This window comes from Maylandia zebra, linkage group LG1, assembly GCF_041146795.1.
Source record: "Maylandia zebra isolate NMK-2024a linkage group LG1, Mzebra_GT3a, whole genome shotgun sequence".
Lineage (NCBI taxonomy): Eukaryota > Metazoa > Chordata > Actinopteri > Cichliformes > Cichlidae > Maylandia > Maylandia zebra.
Genome location: NC_135167.1, coordinates 4,480,890 through 4,500,664, shown reverse-complemented (window position 1 = coordinate 4,500,664; position 19,775 = coordinate 4,480,890). Strand labels below are relative to the sequence as shown.

Genomic DNA, 19,775 nt, shown 5'->3' with positions numbered 1-19,775 from the left:
GGTTTGCTTGCATTGCACAGCAAATGAAAACCCAGAGACTGATGAATCCCTCTGCAAAAGTACAGATAATAGTTGCCATGGAGATGCACTGGTGGGAAGGCCAGAGATGCCCTAGGCAAAGAACCAGAGAAAAGGGAAGCAGAGAGAGAGAGATGCTATCATTACAGAGCAGAAGAAGTGATTTTCCTGGGAAGGAAACAGTGTACAGCAGCATGTACAGTGTGTGTGTGTGTGTGTGTGCACGTGCAAGTGAATTAGTTGCAATTACTCCAAGATGGGGCTTAGTGGCCAAGAGGAAGAGTGTGTTTCTACAGTGGGGAGTTCCCATCTCTGCCAGACTGGAAGTGTCCTTCCACCTGCCTTTTGTGTGAATACAATAAAGTGTTGTATGACTTGTGCGTGAATGGCTAAATGGCACATACAGTTCAAAGCTTTATGAAGGATCAAGAAGACTAGAAAGCACCTTATAACTGCCGGTATATTTACCATCTTATGCAATGAATGGAGTTAGAAAATATACCCACACTTTGAAAGAAAGTACCTCATTGTACCTGCAGAGGTAAAATGGCTTATAAGTAATAATGTTATACTTTTAAAGGGTTTGCATTTTATAAAGACCTTTCTTTAACGTCTCTGGAAAATTTTATGTGTTTATAGCGGTAAGCATTGATATATTTCTATAGTTTCATTATTTGTTTGTTGCTATAGTCTTTATCAAGCCTTGCTGAATTTCTTTTTCTTCCAGTTGATATAAATCTAGAATGACAGTATTATTGTCAAAAAAAAAACTGTAGCTACAGGGATATTAACCCTTTAAACCCCAACCTAATTTACCCTTTAAACCAGGGGTGGGCAACTCCAGGCCTCAAGGGCCGGTGTCCTGCAGGTTTTAGATGTATCCTTCATCTAACACAGCTGATTTATATGGCTAAATTACCTCCTGAACATGTCTTGAAGTTCTCCAGAGGCCTGGTAATGAACTAATCATTTGATTCAGGTGTGTTGACCCAGGGTGAGATGGGTGAGAGAGGCCTGGAGTTGCCCATCCTTGCTATAAATGCTAACCATCACCAGTGACGGGTTAAGGTTATTTGATTGTGAAAATAAACTCTTATATTTGAAAACTAAAACAGTTGTGATACAATTTCTGTTCCACTCTGTACAGACACATTCCTTAACAAAACAGGGGTAACCCTAATAACGAGTTAATGTAATAACGATGTTTGTGCTGGTGTGTCGCTTCCCGTTCCCACCGCTTTGAGCGCTTTTCCGGTGTTCACAGTGATGTTACTGTGTGCCAGTGAGTGACTGCAGTCTGTGTGTCTGTTTGGTATTCCCACTCTGTTCTCCTGTCTCTCTCTCTTGCAGTGCAGTTCAGACAATCGCTTCCGTAGCAGCAGACAGTTTGACCTTAGCAACAGGCCAAGATCTGTGCTGTCATGGAAACCGTAGCAACCCTGTCAGTTAAGTCAGTTGCTAGGTGATAAAGATCAGTTACTTTGCCATTTACAAGGGAGGCGCTCACTTTGCCTCAAGTGTGAATACATATCATCAGCTCCATTCAAGGTTTTAAGCACAAAAATATAGGAGTTATATAAAGAACATTAATTGTCATTCAACACTCATTTACATTACACACACACACACACACACACACACACACACACACACACACACATATATATATATATATATATATATATATATATATATATATGTGTGTGTGTGTGTGTGTATATTGTTAATTATTACTTTTTGTAATGATTAACAATCAGGCGGCAGGATATCACCGCTCTCTATAAATAGTTAGCTGTATATGAATAAACTAAATCTGTATGCAAAGAGCAATATTTTGCTCCTGGGAGCAATCGTGTATGAACAGGATTTGGTTGCATTCAGGGAAAATGCACTGAGATAAAAGAGAGAAGCTCGTCCAAATGCAATCTTGAAACTATTACTTTTTTATCTGCATTTGTAACTGAACAGGAAGTCCGGCCCCATTTATCATTTGGTTACTCTGGAACCCTGAACCCCAGAGGCCATATCAGCAGACTAGTCAGTTCTTTAGTTTGACTGGTTACTGTACTAACAAACCAAATGTAAGTAACCTGCTTGCTGTGGATAGTAATAAAATAATAAAATATCAGGTTTCTAATTTTTAATTGTATAAAAGTTAAATTATTTTTAGATCTGAGAAAGTACAAGGTTAAATTCAAATTCAAATTTTATTTGTCACGTACACAGTCATACACAGTACGATATGTAGTGAAATGCTTGGACAACTGCTCGTGACCTAAAGAAAACAAAAAAGGAAAGGCTATGAATAAGATAGGAAATAAATATGAAAAATTAAAAAGGGTAAATTTAACTAGGAAGGAATAAAATATAAATTAAGGTTAAAAATGAAATAACTGTACAACACAAATTAGAATGAAGGGTAAATTTAACTGGGAAGAATAAGATAAAATATATAAATTAAAGTTGAAAATAAAATAACTGTACAACAAAATACACAATACACAATATAGAACTATATAAGAATGTATGAAGAAATCTAAATATAAATAAATATATACACAATAACAGCAGCTACCAGAAGTTACCATTCATTAGCCTCTCTCTGTGGGTTTCTCCAGTTCTTCTGACCTCAGGGTCATTCTTTCAAAGTCGCAAGTCTCTTACTTCCAATTAATCACATATAAATACTTATAAGGAACCTCTTCATGTCACATTTAGGAAGTACTCATCGTAGGTCTGGATACCTCGTACTGCATTCAAGCATGACTGCTGATTTGAAATGATTTTTTTCATTTATTTTTCCATTTTTATTGTCATTTTGTGGCTTAATTAGTGAAGCAGTGACACACTGTCCCTACAGATTTGTGAATTCCTTAACAGAAACATAATTACAGAGGCATCCGTGGTTGAGGAAGCACTTGGGTGCTGATAGTCATCACTTGCATACTGCATGCTTACATGCATACTGAGCCTGAGTCCAAATGAACCAAGTGGGCAATGGCACAGCTCTCTTAACTTTGCCCTGGCTAGTTTTTCCTAATCAGTCAAGTTTGACACTAGCAAACAAACTTATCTTTGGGAGTCACACAAACTTGGTTTGTGTATGGAATGGAAAGCCCACCCTTAATCTTACTAGGTGAACATCTTTTTTGCAGCATGTAGGGTCAGTGTTGTAAAGGGGCAGATTTTAACCTACTGCATGATTTTTTTCCTCAATATAGTACTTTTAGTACAATATTTAGTTTTATAGTACTTTCCTAAATGAAATAAGTTTTGGTTACTGACCCTAACCAGCAAGTAAAAAAGAGAACAAAAAAGTGAGTTTAAATAAATCTCCTCAGCGAGCAAAAACTCCTAAACAGACTCCCGGCGCACACACACACACACACACACACACACACACACACACACACACACACACACACACACACACACACACACACACACACACACACACAGTCTCTTGGCTGACAAACATGTGACTTTCACCTCATCCCTCCAAATTCCAAAAGTGGATTTGTTACTCTTTTATCCTTTTTTTATCCCTCTGTACAGTATATTCACAGAGCACTTTGCAGCCAGGAAGCATATCAAAAGCAGGAAAGGGAGAGTGACTGAAGGGAACATGAAGGAAAACAAGTAAGGTCGCATGTCCCAGGAGGCGGTCCCACCCCGCTGCAGGACAGACATACAGAGAGGGGGGGGGGGGGGTTATCTCTGAAAACTGGTGCACTCCAATTATGTGAAAATAACAAACATAAAAAAACTGTAATTCTGAAAAATATATTCTCAGGCTGTAAAGTAAAAAAAAATTTCATGGGCTGTGGCTTTTTCCTTAAAAACTTTTGTTCTTGTTCACATATTATTAAAAGCAGACTATAGATACACTATTATTATTATTATTTTTTTTTTTTGCTTTTTGCCTTTAATGATCACAGCTGAACACACCTACAGTGTGTGTACAATTATGTAATCCTCATTCACATACAGCAATCCATAAACGGTGAAGCAAATCAAAAGATAAGTATGTTCAGTGTGGTTTGAGTCTTGTTAGTTCCTCTTTTGGTTCAAGTTAACATGGTGATTTGGCTTCGGAGAAAACGAAAACTGACTTGGATGTGGACAGACACAGTAGCTGGATTCCAGATGTGAGTAGTTACAGTTTTTTTGTCTAGTTGTTGATCTCCTATGGAGTCTGAGAGGCCTGGTAATAACAGACAAACAGGAAGAGCACCATCATAAATGTAGAGATCAAACACACACACACACACACACACACTTGGCTGTAACTCCAGTCCCGTGGTTCTCACTCCAGCAGTGAGCTCATTAAAATGTGCAAAGCGACCCTTTTCGTCTTCATTCCCTCTCATCTCTCCTCCACCTCGTCCTCTCTCATTTCTTTCCCAAATCTTCATTTTTCCTTCGACACGAACTATCACACACCGACACTCTTCATTAGTTTCACTTGAGATCCACTCACTGATCTGGGGTAAGATCACATTCTCGGCAGGCACAGTTCAAACTACTCCTTCAGTTGTATAACTGCTCAACGTGCACATTGTACACTTTTATATTCTTAGTATGTGTGTATGTGTCTATGAATGTGTGTGTGTTTGGGGGTGGGTGTCGCTGCTTTAATGAATGGTTGCCGGGTAGAACAGGAGGCGTGAGGGAGGAATTTGCTAATTATGAATGGCGCACTTCTCTCTGGTTGTGAACAACACAGTGTGTGTGTGTGTGTGTGTGTGTGTGTGTGTGTGTGTGTGTGTGTGTGTGTGTGTGTGTGAGAGAGAGAGGGAGAGAGTCCATGTGTGTGGTTTGGCATTTGTGAGTGTGTGGTTGTGTGGTAGGCACAAGGCATATGCTCAGATGTATGCCTGATACATCTGAGTATATGCCTTGTGGTTGTTTTAATCAAGGGGTTGCTGATTTGAATCTGCTGACTATCTGGTGAGGAAATTAAATGAACAATACTAATTACCACTGTACTGCTCATGAGCAAGGCATTAGATTGATCAGACGAGAATAGCACCAAATCATTGTTTCATATTAGAACAGAAGGGAACCCACATAACACTGATTTTGTGAAATCAAATGTAGTAGGTAATGCAGATTTAACTGACTGCAAAGGAGGTCTCCACACTCCCTGGTAATTATGGGGTACTCTAGACTAGTTTGTGTGTCAAAGGTTTAAAGCTGCTGAGGCCACTGTGGTGGAAGTGGTGACGTGGATGTCTGCCTTTGAGCAGGAAACAGCAGGAATTTTATTCCTTAAAATATACATTTCACTTTTTAAAAACTCTAACCCAACTTCCCAAAGCTTAACTGCCTCATCATCACCCTAAGCTGTTTTCACACATGAACTTCAGAGGGTATCAGGAGATTAGGTTGGAGACTGTCCAAAGTTCACATTTCTCACATCTAGGAAGCAACAGGAGAGAGTTCATTTAAGTGTACCAGAAGCACTCAGATTTAGATGAGACAGCTGCCTGGATGGAGTGTGCGGGAGGCAGGACACATGATTTACTCACTGCAAATTCAGTGGACCATCAGTCTGACAAACCATAAACTATCGACTGAGCCAGCTAAACTCTGGGGCATCTAGTGAAACCAGTTTTCACTTCGGGCCACTCATCACTGCATTCAGAGTGCATTCAGTTTTTTTAAAAGCTCTTCACAGTTGATCTGCATGCAGCTCAAGTCTGTTCAAACATGATCAAACTGACTCCAAAAAGTTTGCTGTACCAACGTTTTTGTGTCTTGCTAACAAATTCTGCACTGCATAAGAACACGCCCGCTTTGAGAGACTGCTGCATGGTCCTGATGAATGTTCAGTTCAACTCTGTTAGACATATCCTGACACGCAGTTCCTTTAGGTAAGGTCTAGAAAAGTTCAGGGCTGTTAAATAACTAATATTTAACAATATTAACTAATATATATTTAACTAATAAGTAATTTCAATCATTTTGTCATGTGGAGTGTGCATAGGTGAGCACCCAAATGCAGGACACAGACAGGCAGAGTGCAAATGAAGAATATTTCTACAATTACAAAATTATGTGTTTTATATGGTGAAATTAAAGCTAAGTGGAAGTAAAGTTCCAGTAAACGTGTGCATTGGTTGAAAATTTCCTTTTTATTTGGAAATTATAATTCCAGTTTTGGATGAAAATGTTAAAAAGAACATATTAGATTAATGCCCTTCCTCCTGCTGTACTCCCCCTGCACATTGCTTTGTAAGCCAGCCTAAGCCCGTATGATAAACAGGAGGAAATCCCATTTGGTTGCTGTTTAATCTGAATTTTCTGCTATATACATTTCACTGGCAGTAGAGATTATGGTCTCTCTAGGTAAGGTATACTATATAAGCCTGACTTCTGTTTAAAAGTCTTTAAATGCGTAGCATTTAAAGCATTGAGAATAAAGCTTTAATCACTTTTCTTGTGCAGGCTTTCCACCTGTAGCGCAGCGGCAACAGATCTGAGCACCTTGTTTGGAAGTTAGCAGTCTCTGCCATCACTTAAATTGACTTAAACTCTGAGGTCAACTTTTTCCACATGGATCTACTGCCTTAAAATAGACTGCTGTTTACAGCTGCAGGTTAGCTACTCACGAAACTGGGTCCCTGCACAGGATACACACACACTCACAAGACACTGCTTTATTTGGATGAAGCCGGGATGTGCGCGTAGTGTCTACACGAGGCAGATCGGTGTCTTGTGTAAACACTGGCTGGAGGTAAAATAATACAAAGTCTGTGTAGCTGTTCGTGTGTTTGAAAGATGCAGCGCTTTTAACTGCATTACATTACACAGCACACAGCGAGCTGTAACGTAAATATTGATCACAGCTTTGTGATCTATGTTTTTGTGGAACAGAAAAAAGAGGTCTTTGTGGTAAATTTACTAGGAGATTTTATGCTTCACAATAAGATCCTGGTTTGTTTTTCCAGGGGCAACCAGAGATATCGGATCAGCTCTGACCAGGATGTGCATGAGGCATCGCAGCATTGAGGCCAAACTTCGTCAGTTCACCAAGTAAGAAATTATCCTTCAAGCTCCCTTATTTCAAGTAGGAATTTGTTCCCTTCTGTAACTTTTTCCTCTGATCCTAAACTGCAGCCCATCAGGATCTTTCAGAAGTCAGAAAATGCTCAACTATGTGTGTATTTCCAAGTAAAGCTGACTTTGTTTTATGATGGGGCACATGTTTGGTGAGGTTTTCTTGACAGCAATATGGACTCCATTAGGAACATTGGTCTGTCTATCCATATTGAAGTGGCTGTAAATAAATATAGCTATGGCACACAATGCAAACCGCTCTGGAAACCTCACCAGAGTCTGCTTTCAACCATTGTTTGCCTTTATCTTCATTTTTTCTACTTTCTAATGACTTTTCCACAGCAAAAGCTATTACGCTGATGATGATGGTAATGGCGATAATGATCTATGACTGTGGTAATGACGGGGTTTTTGATGAATGATTTATCTTCAAGCTCTTGTGTGGCTTTACATAAAAGATGTACACATGTCGTAATAGTCATGCATTTATCTTAATATTTGAGCATGTGTATCACATGTGTATGCATGTGTGGACATGTTGTGGGAAAATGTCCAGTTACTAAAATTCTGAAGTAGAACAATAGGTGGAGGTGATGTATACATTAACATGTTTTCAGAAATATGTTTTGTACTTTTTGCACTGTTCTGTGGAGTTCTGAATATTGCAGGTTTACATTAAACCAGTCATTTGTCACAATGTCACACTTAGGAACTATTTAATGAATCCCTGCTCACTGTCTCTAATACTGCCAGTGCATCTAACTTGCATTCAAATATCTACTTCTTTGTCTCTCCCACAGTGCTTTGATGGAGAGTCTTATCACTCCTCTTCAGGACAAGATTGAGGACTGGAAAAAGACAGCCAACCAGCTGGATAAGGATCACGCCAAAGGTACACAGACATCCCAGATTTGCTTATTCATTCAACTTCAACATCACTAAATTCTAACCCCATATCCTCACCGCTGAAGTAGCTTTAAGTGTACTGCTTATGTACGGCTCTAACAGAAGGGCAAATGTTTGATCAGCTGGGCTGCACCATTGCTATGCTAGCACAGGCTAGCAGTGAACAGAAAAAGCAAACTCTGCACACCATTTTAAAATGAGGTTTCAGCAGCGCTGCATGTGGCGTGTATGCCTACCTTGATCACATTGCAGCTTCTTAGAGCTACGCTCCTCTTTACCTGCTCATCGTCACTCCTTGTAAGCTTGTACCCCAGCAGCTGGAAAAGTAATGCCTGCAGATGTCCTAACTGTCAAACAGCCAAAGAATCATGTCTGAAAATGCCAAGGAAGTATTCTCATCAAGTTATCTGTTCCATTATCTGTCCCACTGCCAGGGTGTCAGATAGTTGACCTAAACTTTGAGGCAAAGCATGTTTTGGGGCTTCTGACGTAGCCGGGACACTTCCTGCTCTGTGCGCTGGTCATTCTTTACAAATGCTTTAAAAAAGACAAAGCCAGTGTTGTTAGGATATCATTGTGCCAAATACATGTTGTCTTTTCCTCATTCCATAAACCATACTACTCAGACTATGATCAGACTGAAACCTGACACCATGAAAATTTTTTCCAAACCAAACTGTATGTTCATATGCAGGAGTAGAACTAGCCTTTGTCAATATAAACAGGATATTTACCTGTTAATATGTGTTTCCGCAGTAAACAGGTAATCTTACTTAAACATTTGCTTCCACATCATTCGGTTCTAAAACTATACCTTTGTCTACAACAGTGTCTAAACGGGAGCGGGTACATCTGAAACCAAACATAATAATCAGTGTTTCGCTGACCTCTTGGTGGTTTCGGTTCCTGAAAGTTAATATTGTTTCTATTTGAGTTATTATTGGAAATGCAAGACAGTATGAGTTTGCTCAGCAGCTTTTGCATTCGTTTTTCTAAAACATCTCTCTTTATTCTCTGTCAAGAGTACAAGAGGTCACGTCACGAGATCAAGAAGAAATCATCTGACACCATGAAACTGCAGAAGAAGGCTCGTAAAGGTAACGATCAGCTGTCTAACAGTCAAGCTCAGGCTCATGGTTGTCACTCAGACAGTTCTTGTAAAGTGCTGTTTGTGTGTTTTATGTATTGCAGCTGTAAATATATTTAGATATCCAGTTCATTGTTCCTACTGTTATTTATCTAAACACAACATCGTAAGTGTAAGGCTGCAGTTAATCACAAAAAATGAGCCATTTTGTATCTGACTGGCACTCTTGATAACAGACTACGTGAGCATCATCCAAACAGTAACTTGAGTCGTTATAAGTTTATATTGCCATCTGGTGGCGTTCTGAAAAATTACAGATCTTTTCTCATTTGTCCTGAATCGCTTTACCCAGTGAGGCAGCAGCCAATAATTGTTGGTTTCTTTCTGCTGCTGCTTCCGTTCAGTTGCCAGGCAGATTAATTTACACATGCAAGTTGTCTAAAATATATTTCAAGATAATTATTTATCATTATTGAAATTGTTGTTTTATATTTTATATAAAACATATACCCTTGAATGAGTATATAACACTCATTCAAGGGTTTGTCAGAATTTAAATGTATATTTATGTAGAAAGAGAGGGGGGAAAGCAAAATGCACTTTCAATTTGAAGTATCTTTAAAGTAGCCACATTTTGCTTTGATGAATACTTTGCACGCTCATTACAGTCTCTCAGCCTGCATCATGAGGACAACTTCCAAAATGTTTTCCTACAGCTATGATGGAGCTTTTCCTTCTATATGCACAGTAACTCATGCCTGACTGTGTCAGGTGGGTTTACATTACCATATTGTAGAGGTCAGGTCCTCTGGTGTAGTATTCCACACTCTGGTAGCCTTTACGTAGCCTACAGTTGCATTGCCTCATGGGAAAAATAAGAAAACAAATTGTCGTCCAAAGCACAGGTAACTCTTGGACTTAGTTTCCTGGGGCAGTCTTTGTGAGAGTCCATCATTTTTGTCTTTACAATTATTAAACAGAAAAGCAAGTCAATATGTTAATATGTCATTCCTCTTTACTTAGTTAGGTGGGGTTTGCATTAGCATTTATTACTGCAGTAGTTGGATGAGGCTAGCTGTGTTTGTTGTGCTGTGCTGGCACAAACACAACTAATGGACTGAAACAGAAAAAGAAAAAAGTTAACATTTTACAGGAAACAGCTATTTAATCTTTAAATTCTGTTTAGGGAGAATGGCTTGTAAGCACATTAGTATGTTGGAAACAGAGTAAACAGTATTTGTAAGGCGAAAAATGCACCCCTATGGAAAGCAAAAAAAAATAAAAAATTGAGAGGTTTGCTGTGAACAAACGCTTAGAATGTTGGTAATGTGATAACAATAATAATAATGATAATGTTGATACTGGTACCTCAAAAAAGTTTGCACCATTTAAATTGGTAAGTTTTTTTTTTTTGCTTCAAATCATATATGATCAAAATCAGTGAAAAAAGAAGAAGAATTTAAATTCAGCCTGTCTTCAGAGGTTTCCTGTGAAGCAATAATGTATATTAGAGAGGCTACTATTTAATATAAATTATGAATCTTAGTTTTCAGTTTGTTTCTCACTAAAGATTTTGTTTGTATTGATAAAAAGTCCCGTCATGATCATGTCAGTTTTTTCTAGCCTGATTTCTTTAGGAAGTCCACACCTTCAAAAGCAACCCAGTGACTGTGAATCTGAATGCAAGTTATATGCTTAGAGATGTCATTTTCTCACATAAAACAAGGGTAATATAAGAAATTATCTTAAAACGATAGTCTGATATCTTTGACGGGGGGTTTGTATGAGGCGCTTCACAGTAGTCAGTGCGTTACCTATTGTAGAAGTTATCACACACCTACTGTATGTACTGTAACTGAAAAGTTACCAGTGTAACAGATAAGCAAAGTCCTGCTTTCAAGGGTCAGCAGCAAAATGTGTTTTTTAAAAAAGTACAAAAGCATACCGCGACGTCACACTGCCCTTTCTCCTTAGTCCTCAGTCTGAACTTCTATCCATGCAATGTTTAAAGCCATCAGACATTCTAGTTCACATGACATGAGAGTTCATGTGGCTAAAATACGTTTTGATGCTGATCTCTTCCACACTGGCACAATGTTTCCACAATGTTGCATACCTGGGTGCATCTCCAAAATGAGACAGCTCCACTTTTGAAAACCTAAACTATCCTTTAACAGGACTAGATTAACAGTTAAACTGTGCAATGTCTGTTCCTGTGTCTGATAAGCCCCATCGCAGCTGATGCTTGAGGATATTATTGTTTCTGGATTGAACTTTTAGTTGCAGCTGTGTTATTTTGCTCTAACATTTGGCACTGTGGCTGTCTTGTGATGACTTCCTTGTACTAACCCTAACAATGAGTTCTGCTATTTCTGCTCTCCCCGCCCCTGTCACTCTCTCTCTGTTTCCTTTCTCTTTCCTTACTTTGCTTCCTTTTTTTCTGTCTCCCCCTCTCACTGCTACGTCTTTCTGTCTCTCCTCCCCTCTGGTATTTCTATAGAGATGCAGGGTAAGTATCAGCCTGCCGCTCGCTGCTCTACCGCATCACATCCTTTTCTTTTTAAATTTCCAGCATTTGCCTGCAGGCAGTGATTATTACTAAATTTGAGGTCATGCAAAAGTTTTGGGGGTATATCAGGAAATTGTCTTTCATAATGAAATAGTCATGTAAGCAGACTTAAGGGGAATAGAGAGAACCTTATCAGGGCTGGATTAACCCACCACAGGGACTCCCATAATAAGCTGTAGGCTTTTGTTTAATTTAACTCGCTCTCGGTGCATAAATTGTTATTAATTAGTTATGAGTTTATGGTAATGTAATTAGCATACAATTATTTTGTCAAGTACACCATATAAGCACATTGCAAGCTGAAATAATAAAGCCTTAAAGCCAAATTTCTATCTGAGGCCCCATTACAACACAGGTGCTTTTAGGCTGGTGCCACTCTAGTTTAAACATGAAACACGTACTGTGTGTGTCCTGAACTGCATCACTCTCAGTCTGTTTTCTTCATTTTAATCAGCTAAGTCCTCCATTCTAGTCTGTGTGCAGAAAATGTGCAGAAAACAGTTTGCCCAGTGGCCAACGGAAAAACTGACATTTGTATTTGTGTTGAATTTCCCATATTTTATTCCTCCTTTGGTGCCAGAGAAACCAGACAATGTTCAAAAGTCTGCATGACCAGATTTGAAGATTTAAAGCTTTAAATCAACACAGAAAAAATGATAAAAAACTTTCATTATCTTCTACAGAGCAGACGTGTTAGGGTCATTGTAGAAGATCATGCATTTTGTCAGAAAATTTTAATTTGCCTGAAACAACTGATATTGAGATTTTTTTGTGACCGGTGATTCATGAGGTGGGGTAGCAATGTTGTTAAGTGATGTTAATTTATAGGTTAAAATATACTTCTGACTTTTCTGCACAAACATAATTATTTGTAGTCTTTTTACCACAAATTGAATGTCACATTTTGAACCTCAACCTTTCGGATCACCTGAATAGTTACATACTGTGCCCAGTGGGCAATCCAGCCTTGCTTGTAATGGGCATCATTCTACTGAGCCAACAACAACATGACAGTTTATTTATTGCACCTAAATGGTCAACTGGGGTTTAGCTTTTAATTCTCCATTGAAACTAATGAAACTTGTAACCATGACCTTTTTAAAAACTACATGAACTAGCTCCAATGCTTCCTAAACAAGTTTTGCCCCTCGTGACAGATTAGAGCTCAGCGTCTGTAGTTAGCTGTCGTGTAGTGTCACTTTTAACAATGCATGATGTAACTGAACTTCTTCCTTGACTCCTGCATGACTTGTAGCTGTTACTATCAGCTTTGTAGTGACACTGCAGGCTTCAGTCTGACTCTCATGCTACCCCTCCTCGTCTGTTATCTCTGCCATTTTGTTCCTCATTCTGCTCTTACATGCTGTAAAACTACAAAGAAATTTTCATGTCTTGCTTTCCATTTACTGCATTTGATGTATTTTTAGAGATAGCAATCTTTTTTCAGATTACATATGCACTTATATTTAAGCTTTTATTATCAAGGTATTGCAGTATAGTTACAACAGATATGATAACATTACATTTTTAGCAAAACTTTTAGCGAAAAGTTAGGAAACTGACTACTGCACATTAACATTAGAACAAATACAGAGCTAAAATAGCTTAAAAACAAACACATAAACAAGTTGCTGCTTTTTTTGTCTTGGTCAAAATTTTATAATCTGTACTAGCGGTTGGATGAACTCCTGCATTATGAGAGATATCCACATTTAGTTACATTAACACTTTTCCACACCTCCATCTTTCTTTCCTTTTTCATTTTCACCCTCTGATGAAAACCTCTACCTTCCTGTGTCAGTCTCTGCTCTCTCGTTTGATAAACGTCTCTCACCCACTGCTGCGCCTTCTCCCACCCAGGGCGAGGGGACCTGCAGCCACAGCTCGACAGTGCCATGCAGGATGTGACCGACATGTGCCTGCTGATGGAGGAGACTGAGAAGCAGGCGGTGCGCCGTGCCCTGGTGGAGGAGAGGGGTCGCTTCTGCACCTTCATTGGTTTCCTTCAGCCAGTTGTGGTGAGGACACATATGGAGGAAATGTGATAGACTTTAACAGCAGGAGGAAAGATGGACAGATGAGGGCAAGCACTGTCTAAAGTAACTTTTGAAGTGCTGTACAGAGAAGCATGTTCACTGAACAGCTCCACTGATAATTACTGTATTTGAACCCTTATGCCAGAGGCCATTGTTTGATATTGCCCCCTTAAAAAACAAAAAACATGTATTTAGTAGGGGTGCAACGATACTCGTATTGATATTGAACCGTTCGATACAGTGCTTTCGGTTCGGTACGCATATGTATCGAACAATACAAAATTTGTAATTTATCAACTTTCCTTCTGACAATGCTGTCTGTGTTGAGCGCTCAGTGAATCTGCGTTCGACTGCTCCGCCTAGGCTGCACTGTCAAGCGCAGATCCACTGAGCGCTCAACACAGACAGCATTGCCAGAAGGAAGAGCACAGGGCAAGCTAGCGAGACAGAAGTTAAGCGAGAGGGCGTCACCCGTCACTATGGCAAACATAAACAAAACATAAGTGTACAAACAGAACCCCGAACAGCCCTGACCCACTACATAGCCCCCACCTAAGGGGTCAGTCGTCCCCGACTACCCTATTACCCCACACAAAGTCCTGCAAATGTCCAGGTGCCTTCTTTTGGCGCACCGGCCGGTCATGACCGGCGGGGGAAAAGTCACTCGGGTCAGAACATGGGGTGCCACCATCATCCCACTTCTGACACCAATGTGGCGAGCTCAGACAAGGAGGAGACGGAGGTGTCGTTTGGTCTTGCTTCCCGTGAGCTAGCCAGGGAGCACAGCCGTTTATTGACATCTGCAGAAGAACACTGCCGCTAGCTAACTGCTCAGCGCGGCAACCGCACAGCAACAACAACAACACACAGGGCGCCCATGTGGAAATGTACATACAATCAATATCAGACTCCACCAACAAAAAGGCTCTCAAAACAATATATGTATGTGAATTTTTGCGTGTATTCCTATAATTGTTACCTTTTTCTTTTACCCTTGGCTTTTTGTGTTCATGTTCTGTTGTTTTGTATACTTCGTCTGTTCGTATGTTGTATACTCATTGTTTGTTAAATAAAGTTGGAAAAAAAAACACACAGGGCGCCCTCTGACCCCAGAAGGACACACCGTCACAGCGAGAGGGCGTCACCCATCACTATGGCAACATAAACAAAACAACTGTACAAACAGAACCCCGAACAGCCCTGACCCGCTACAATATGCTGCTGAGAATATAGCCCAGAAGAAGCGTATAGTATAGCTTTTATTTTGGAAAGAGCCATTTCTCTGTAATAAACTCTCTTTTCCAAAGATGAGTGATTCCTCAATCAGATACAGGGCTTGCAAAATCGCTAGCCCGACGTCCCGGGGCTAGCGATTTTTCCAGTCGGGCTACCAAAATCTATCTCTGCCCTGCCCGTCGGGCTATTGTAGGAAGAGAAAATATATGTCAATGCTTTTGCATTCTTTCGGAAATGTAGCTGGGTAATTATGTCACTGTCAATATGTGACATATTGAAATCGCGTTTGAATTTGCGCTTGTTTTTTGCTTTCACTTTGCAATCGTGCGAACTGTGTATAGAGAGCGACAGCACTGATTGGTGAGTGATGATAATTTGCGCACCAATTCCTCTGACATTGTCTTATCAATCGTTAGCTTACTATGCAAACATGACAAGTGAAATCTCCCGCAGCTTAAACATGTGAGAGGTTGATCGCGCAGAGAATTGCTGAGCGTTATGTGTGTGTGTGTGTGTGTGTGTGTGTGTGTGTGTGTGTGTGTGTGTGTGTGTGTGTGTGTAAAAGCAGCAGGATATTTATTTTAGTTCTGCTGAGCCAAATAAGACAGGTCAGGGTGAAGAAGTGACAGCCAAAGAAAAGTTTACCACAAAACGGAAAAGTTATGACAAATCAGACTATAAGGCAAAAAGAAAGTGCAGCTTTATGGTTTCATGGACAAAAGAATTTCTGTGGCTGCAATATGACGAGCTAAATAACCAGGGCTGCACATAAGTGGTCCGCAGGTGCGCATTCACTGTCAAAAAAAAAAAAAGAAAAAAAACGCGCACAAGATAAGAAGTTGCAACGCGTGTTTGCATACATAAGATTTTCTGGAGGAGGACAGACATTTGTTTAGAACTCTTAAAGATGTCGAAGAAGCTCCTTTAAGCAATTACTTTGGTGTTCCTCCACCTCCAAACAATATTATACTTTAATGTATAATATTGTAAAGGAAACAAAACATCAATCAAAAAATTGCTCTCTTTTTTATTCGGACTACTTACATTTATTTTGGGCTACTAAAAACTGAAGAGTCCCTGCCCGAAGGGCTACCAGGGATTTTGAAATTTTGAGAGCCCTGAGATATATTAATTTTTTAAATTACTTTTGTTTCAGCAACATTAAATTTAAAAACTGTACTTTTGAGTTAAAATATATATTTATAAGTTTAATAAATGACAAATTAAAAAGGCATGAACATTTTTTTTGTATCGAAAAAATATCGAACCGTGACACCAAAGTATCGAACCGAACCGTGAATTTTGTGTATCGTTGCACCCCTAGTATTTAGCTACAAAATGAGTTGTTACTTTATGTGTCGTACTGACACTTCAACCACATTATCTTTATAAAGACAAGAAACTAAACTGGTTTGCTTACAGTACCTAATTTACAGTTTAATTATATCACAAAAAATAATCATACATAAAAATAACTAGAGCTCTGAGTATAATTAACTGTGTTATGGTTGTTGTGGAAACTGTACACTGAGAATCGTTGGACTTTAGTGTAAAAGAAAAAGTAAAAATGTTTTCTATCTTGTTTTAAGAATGGAGAGATTGCTATGCTGGGCGAGATCACCCATCTCCAGGCCATCATCGATGACCTCACTGTGCTGACAACTGATCCGCACAAACTGCCCCCTGCCAGTGAACAGGTGAAAAGCATACGCAAACATGACATCCAGAATACACAAAGACAGAAACAAATAGAAGACAAACCTCTGACTCCTACACGTTCTCTCAGGTGATTAAAGATCTAAAGGGGTCCGATTACAGCTGGTCCTATCAGACCCCTCCGTCATCCCCAAGCAGCTCTGGCTCACGCAAGAGCAGCATGTGCAGGTACTCACACACAAATACACTCTTATCCATACACACACAGGCAGTGTTCTGAGTATCAGAAAGAGGAGCCATCCTTGATGTTTATATGTCAGTGTGATTGTCAGTCGTTTTGTCTACATGTCAGTCTGTCATTACATTCTGTGCAGTCCCCGAAAAACAAGTGTCTATGGGTGATAGAGCTACTCATTTAACCCCAGAAATGTTCCTTCATAATCAGGCTGTGGTGATTCTGCATAACTATTGGACTGATCAAACTGGACCACATATAGCTTTAACATGGCCATTAAAACATGATGACTGCCAAAAACTGACTGAAAAATATTAAAAAGTAAACTTAGCCAGCAAATTAGAAAATGCTGAGTGAAAGGTTGCCTGTTCAGGTAGTTGAAAGGGCATCAGAAAAAAGGATGTTTCTCTTTAAATCCAAATGTCTGTTGAAATGAAAGGTCATTTATACATCTCCAAAAGTTGATTCTGTTCATCTGGACGTAGCGTTTTGTGGGAGAAACGTTTTGTCACTCATCCAAGTGACTTCTTCAGTCTCAGCTGACTGCAGGTTTCAATCTTATAAACAGTACATTTGCATAATGACTGAAACCAGCCCACTGAAGGAACAATGGGCTAGGAGGTCAGTTCCTTAATCTTAATTATGCAAATTCTCATGACCATTGATCAACAACCACTGATCAAAGCCCACTGATCAATGGCCATGAGTACCATTCACAGAGAGTTGGGGAATGGCTGCAATCACAGCATTCTAAGATGGCGAAAGATGTATCCTTAGGCCCCCTCCTCGATTCATAGACGGTCTTTCCCTTTTCACTTAAATGGCCTCCTTGACTCCACGCTCAAACCAGTATTCTTCCCTGTCCAGGATGTTACATCCTCATCATTGAAAGAGTGTCCACTGGCCTGTAGATGTAAATAGACTGCAGAGTCCTGGCCTGACGAGGTAGCTCTTCTGTGTTGTGCCATCTGCTTCGCCAGAGGTTGTTTGATTTCCCTGATGTATAAATCCTGCCAATCCTCCTGGCACTTAACAGCGTACACTATGTTACTCGGGGGACCCGATCCTTGGGGTGGACCAATTTTTGGCGCAGCGTGTTTTGGGGTTTAAAAGCCACAGAAACCCGGTGTTAAAAAAAAAAAAAGTGTCTCAACTGTTCTGATACTCCTGACACATATGGGATCACTACAGGTTTTCGCTTATGGAGCGGTTGTCCTTCTCTCCTGGATCGGCTGGAGCTTTCTTTAGGTGCCTTTCCAGCTTTGACAAAAGTCCAGCTGGGATAACCACATTTACTCAGGGCCTTCTTGATGTGCTGTTCTTCTGCCTCCCTGGCTGCTGTGTCTGTGGGGATGGTGTTCGCTCTGTGTTGTAGTGTCCTGATGACACCCAGTTTGTGCTCCAGTGGATGATGAGAGTCAGATGTTCATCCTCCAGTGAGGTCGCTCAGATGTTTTAGTCAGTGGTTGTTGATCAATGGTCATGAGAATTTGCATGATTAAGATTAAGGAACTGACCTCCCAGCCCATTGTTCCTTCAGTGGGCTGGTTTCAGTCATTATGCAAATGTGCTGTTTATAAGATTGGGGAAACCTGCAGTCAGCTGAGACTGAAGAAGTCACTTGGATGAGTGACGAAACGTTTCTCCCACAAAACGCTACGTCCAGATGAACAGAATCAACTTTTGGAGATTTACTTTCCTGGATGATTGAGAATGCATCAAGACGTCATTTATACATCTGATGAAGTTAGTGCTTCAACAAGCTTTTGATGATTGGGTCATCCTCAGCAGAAGCACTGCCTTCAGACAGAAAAGCATTATAAATAAATGATAATAAAGAATCTAGGACTTTGGCCTTAAGATAAGTTATGACAGCCTCTCTTTTATAAGCCAAATGCATAAAAAAACTAAATACTTTCAAAAGACTACAAACTGATTTCTATGGTTCTGTGAAGCAAACTGTATGAGTGTCAGTGCATGTGAAGCGGATTCACAGCATTTTGCCTTCAGTGTTTACTGTGTGTATAGATGTGTGTGTGCTGGATCCTTCTAAGTTTACACACCCTCTGTCTACCCCCTCCTGTCCTTTTCTTTCCCACTTTTCCACTCAAAACAACTGCCATTCTGTGTACTCTTTTTCACTTATCTTCTATTACTTGTGTCTTGTTTGTGTGCATTCATGTGATTTGCCCTCTTTCTCTCCTGCTGGATCTTTGCTTACCTGATTTTGTTGCGGGTCTCTACTTTTAACTGTTCCTGGTGTGTGGCTTTACTGCGCATCGCACTGCGGGTTTTCACTGACCTGATGAACCAACGATTTGCTGTAAACTCCTCTTGGTCCTTCAACCCATCATACGAACTTCCAACACTTCCTTTAATTGTCAATCTATCACTTTCTACAACAACCAACCCCACTTCTTCTCTCTGAATTCCACCATTACTTCTCTAATCATGCTGTCTCTCTCTGATACTGCCTTCGCTCTACGCTGGGAATCATCACCTCCACATTCCTCACACCTCCATCGCTCTGCCCCCTCCCTTCTCCTCTAAACCTTCCTCCCCCAACAGCAGTGTAAACAGCACCCACAGTAGTGCCTCCCGTTCGTCAGGGGGAGGTGGTAGTGGTGGTGTTGGTGGCGGAGGCTCCTTGCCCCACTCGCCCACCTCATCATCCTCCTCCTCCTGTCGCTACCGCAGCAGCCTGCCGCACCAGCCTCCACCACCGGGGGGCATTGCTGCCCACCGCCTCAGCAGTGTCTCCTCACATGATTCGGGCTTCGTGTCCCAGGATGCCAACATCTACTCCAAGCCACCCTCACCTATGCCCTCAGACATCACTAGTCAGGTACAAATGCCTCATGGACAAATTTACATTATTTATGTGACCCGTTCAGAGTTACTGTGGCTTAAATTGCTGGCTTCCAATGACACACGCACAGCCTGAAAAAGACAATGACACAAAATTTTTGG

At 40.3% G+C, this 19,775-nt stretch overlaps 1 protein-coding gene across 4 annotated transcripts in view; it reads left to right on the top strand.

Moving 5' to 3' along the window:
* Positions 1-19,775, top strand: part of LOC101465995 (protein MTSS 2) — a 78,258-nt gene that overhangs the window by 41,529 nt on the left and 16,954 nt on the right. For 2 of the 4 annotated variants that reach the window (XM_076888186.1, XM_004539832.3), the window contains exons 4-10: positions 6,972-7,056; positions 7,881-7,972; positions 9,009-9,083; positions 13,503-13,660; positions 16,504-16,611; positions 16,701-16,798; positions 19,374-19,650. In XM_076888186.1, the coding sequence (XP_076744301.1) occupies positions 6,972-7,056; positions 7,881-7,972; positions 9,009-9,083; positions 13,503-13,660; positions 16,504-16,611; positions 16,701-16,798; positions 19,374-19,650 (893 nt within the window). Of the gene's footprint in view, positions 1-6,971; positions 7,057-7,880; positions 7,973-9,008; positions 9,084-11,349; positions 11,583-13,502; positions 13,661-16,503; positions 16,612-16,700; positions 16,799-19,373; positions 19,651-19,775 lie in introns of those variants that run through there. The other 2 variants (XM_076888201.1, XM_076888257.1) reach the window with 2 other exon arrangements.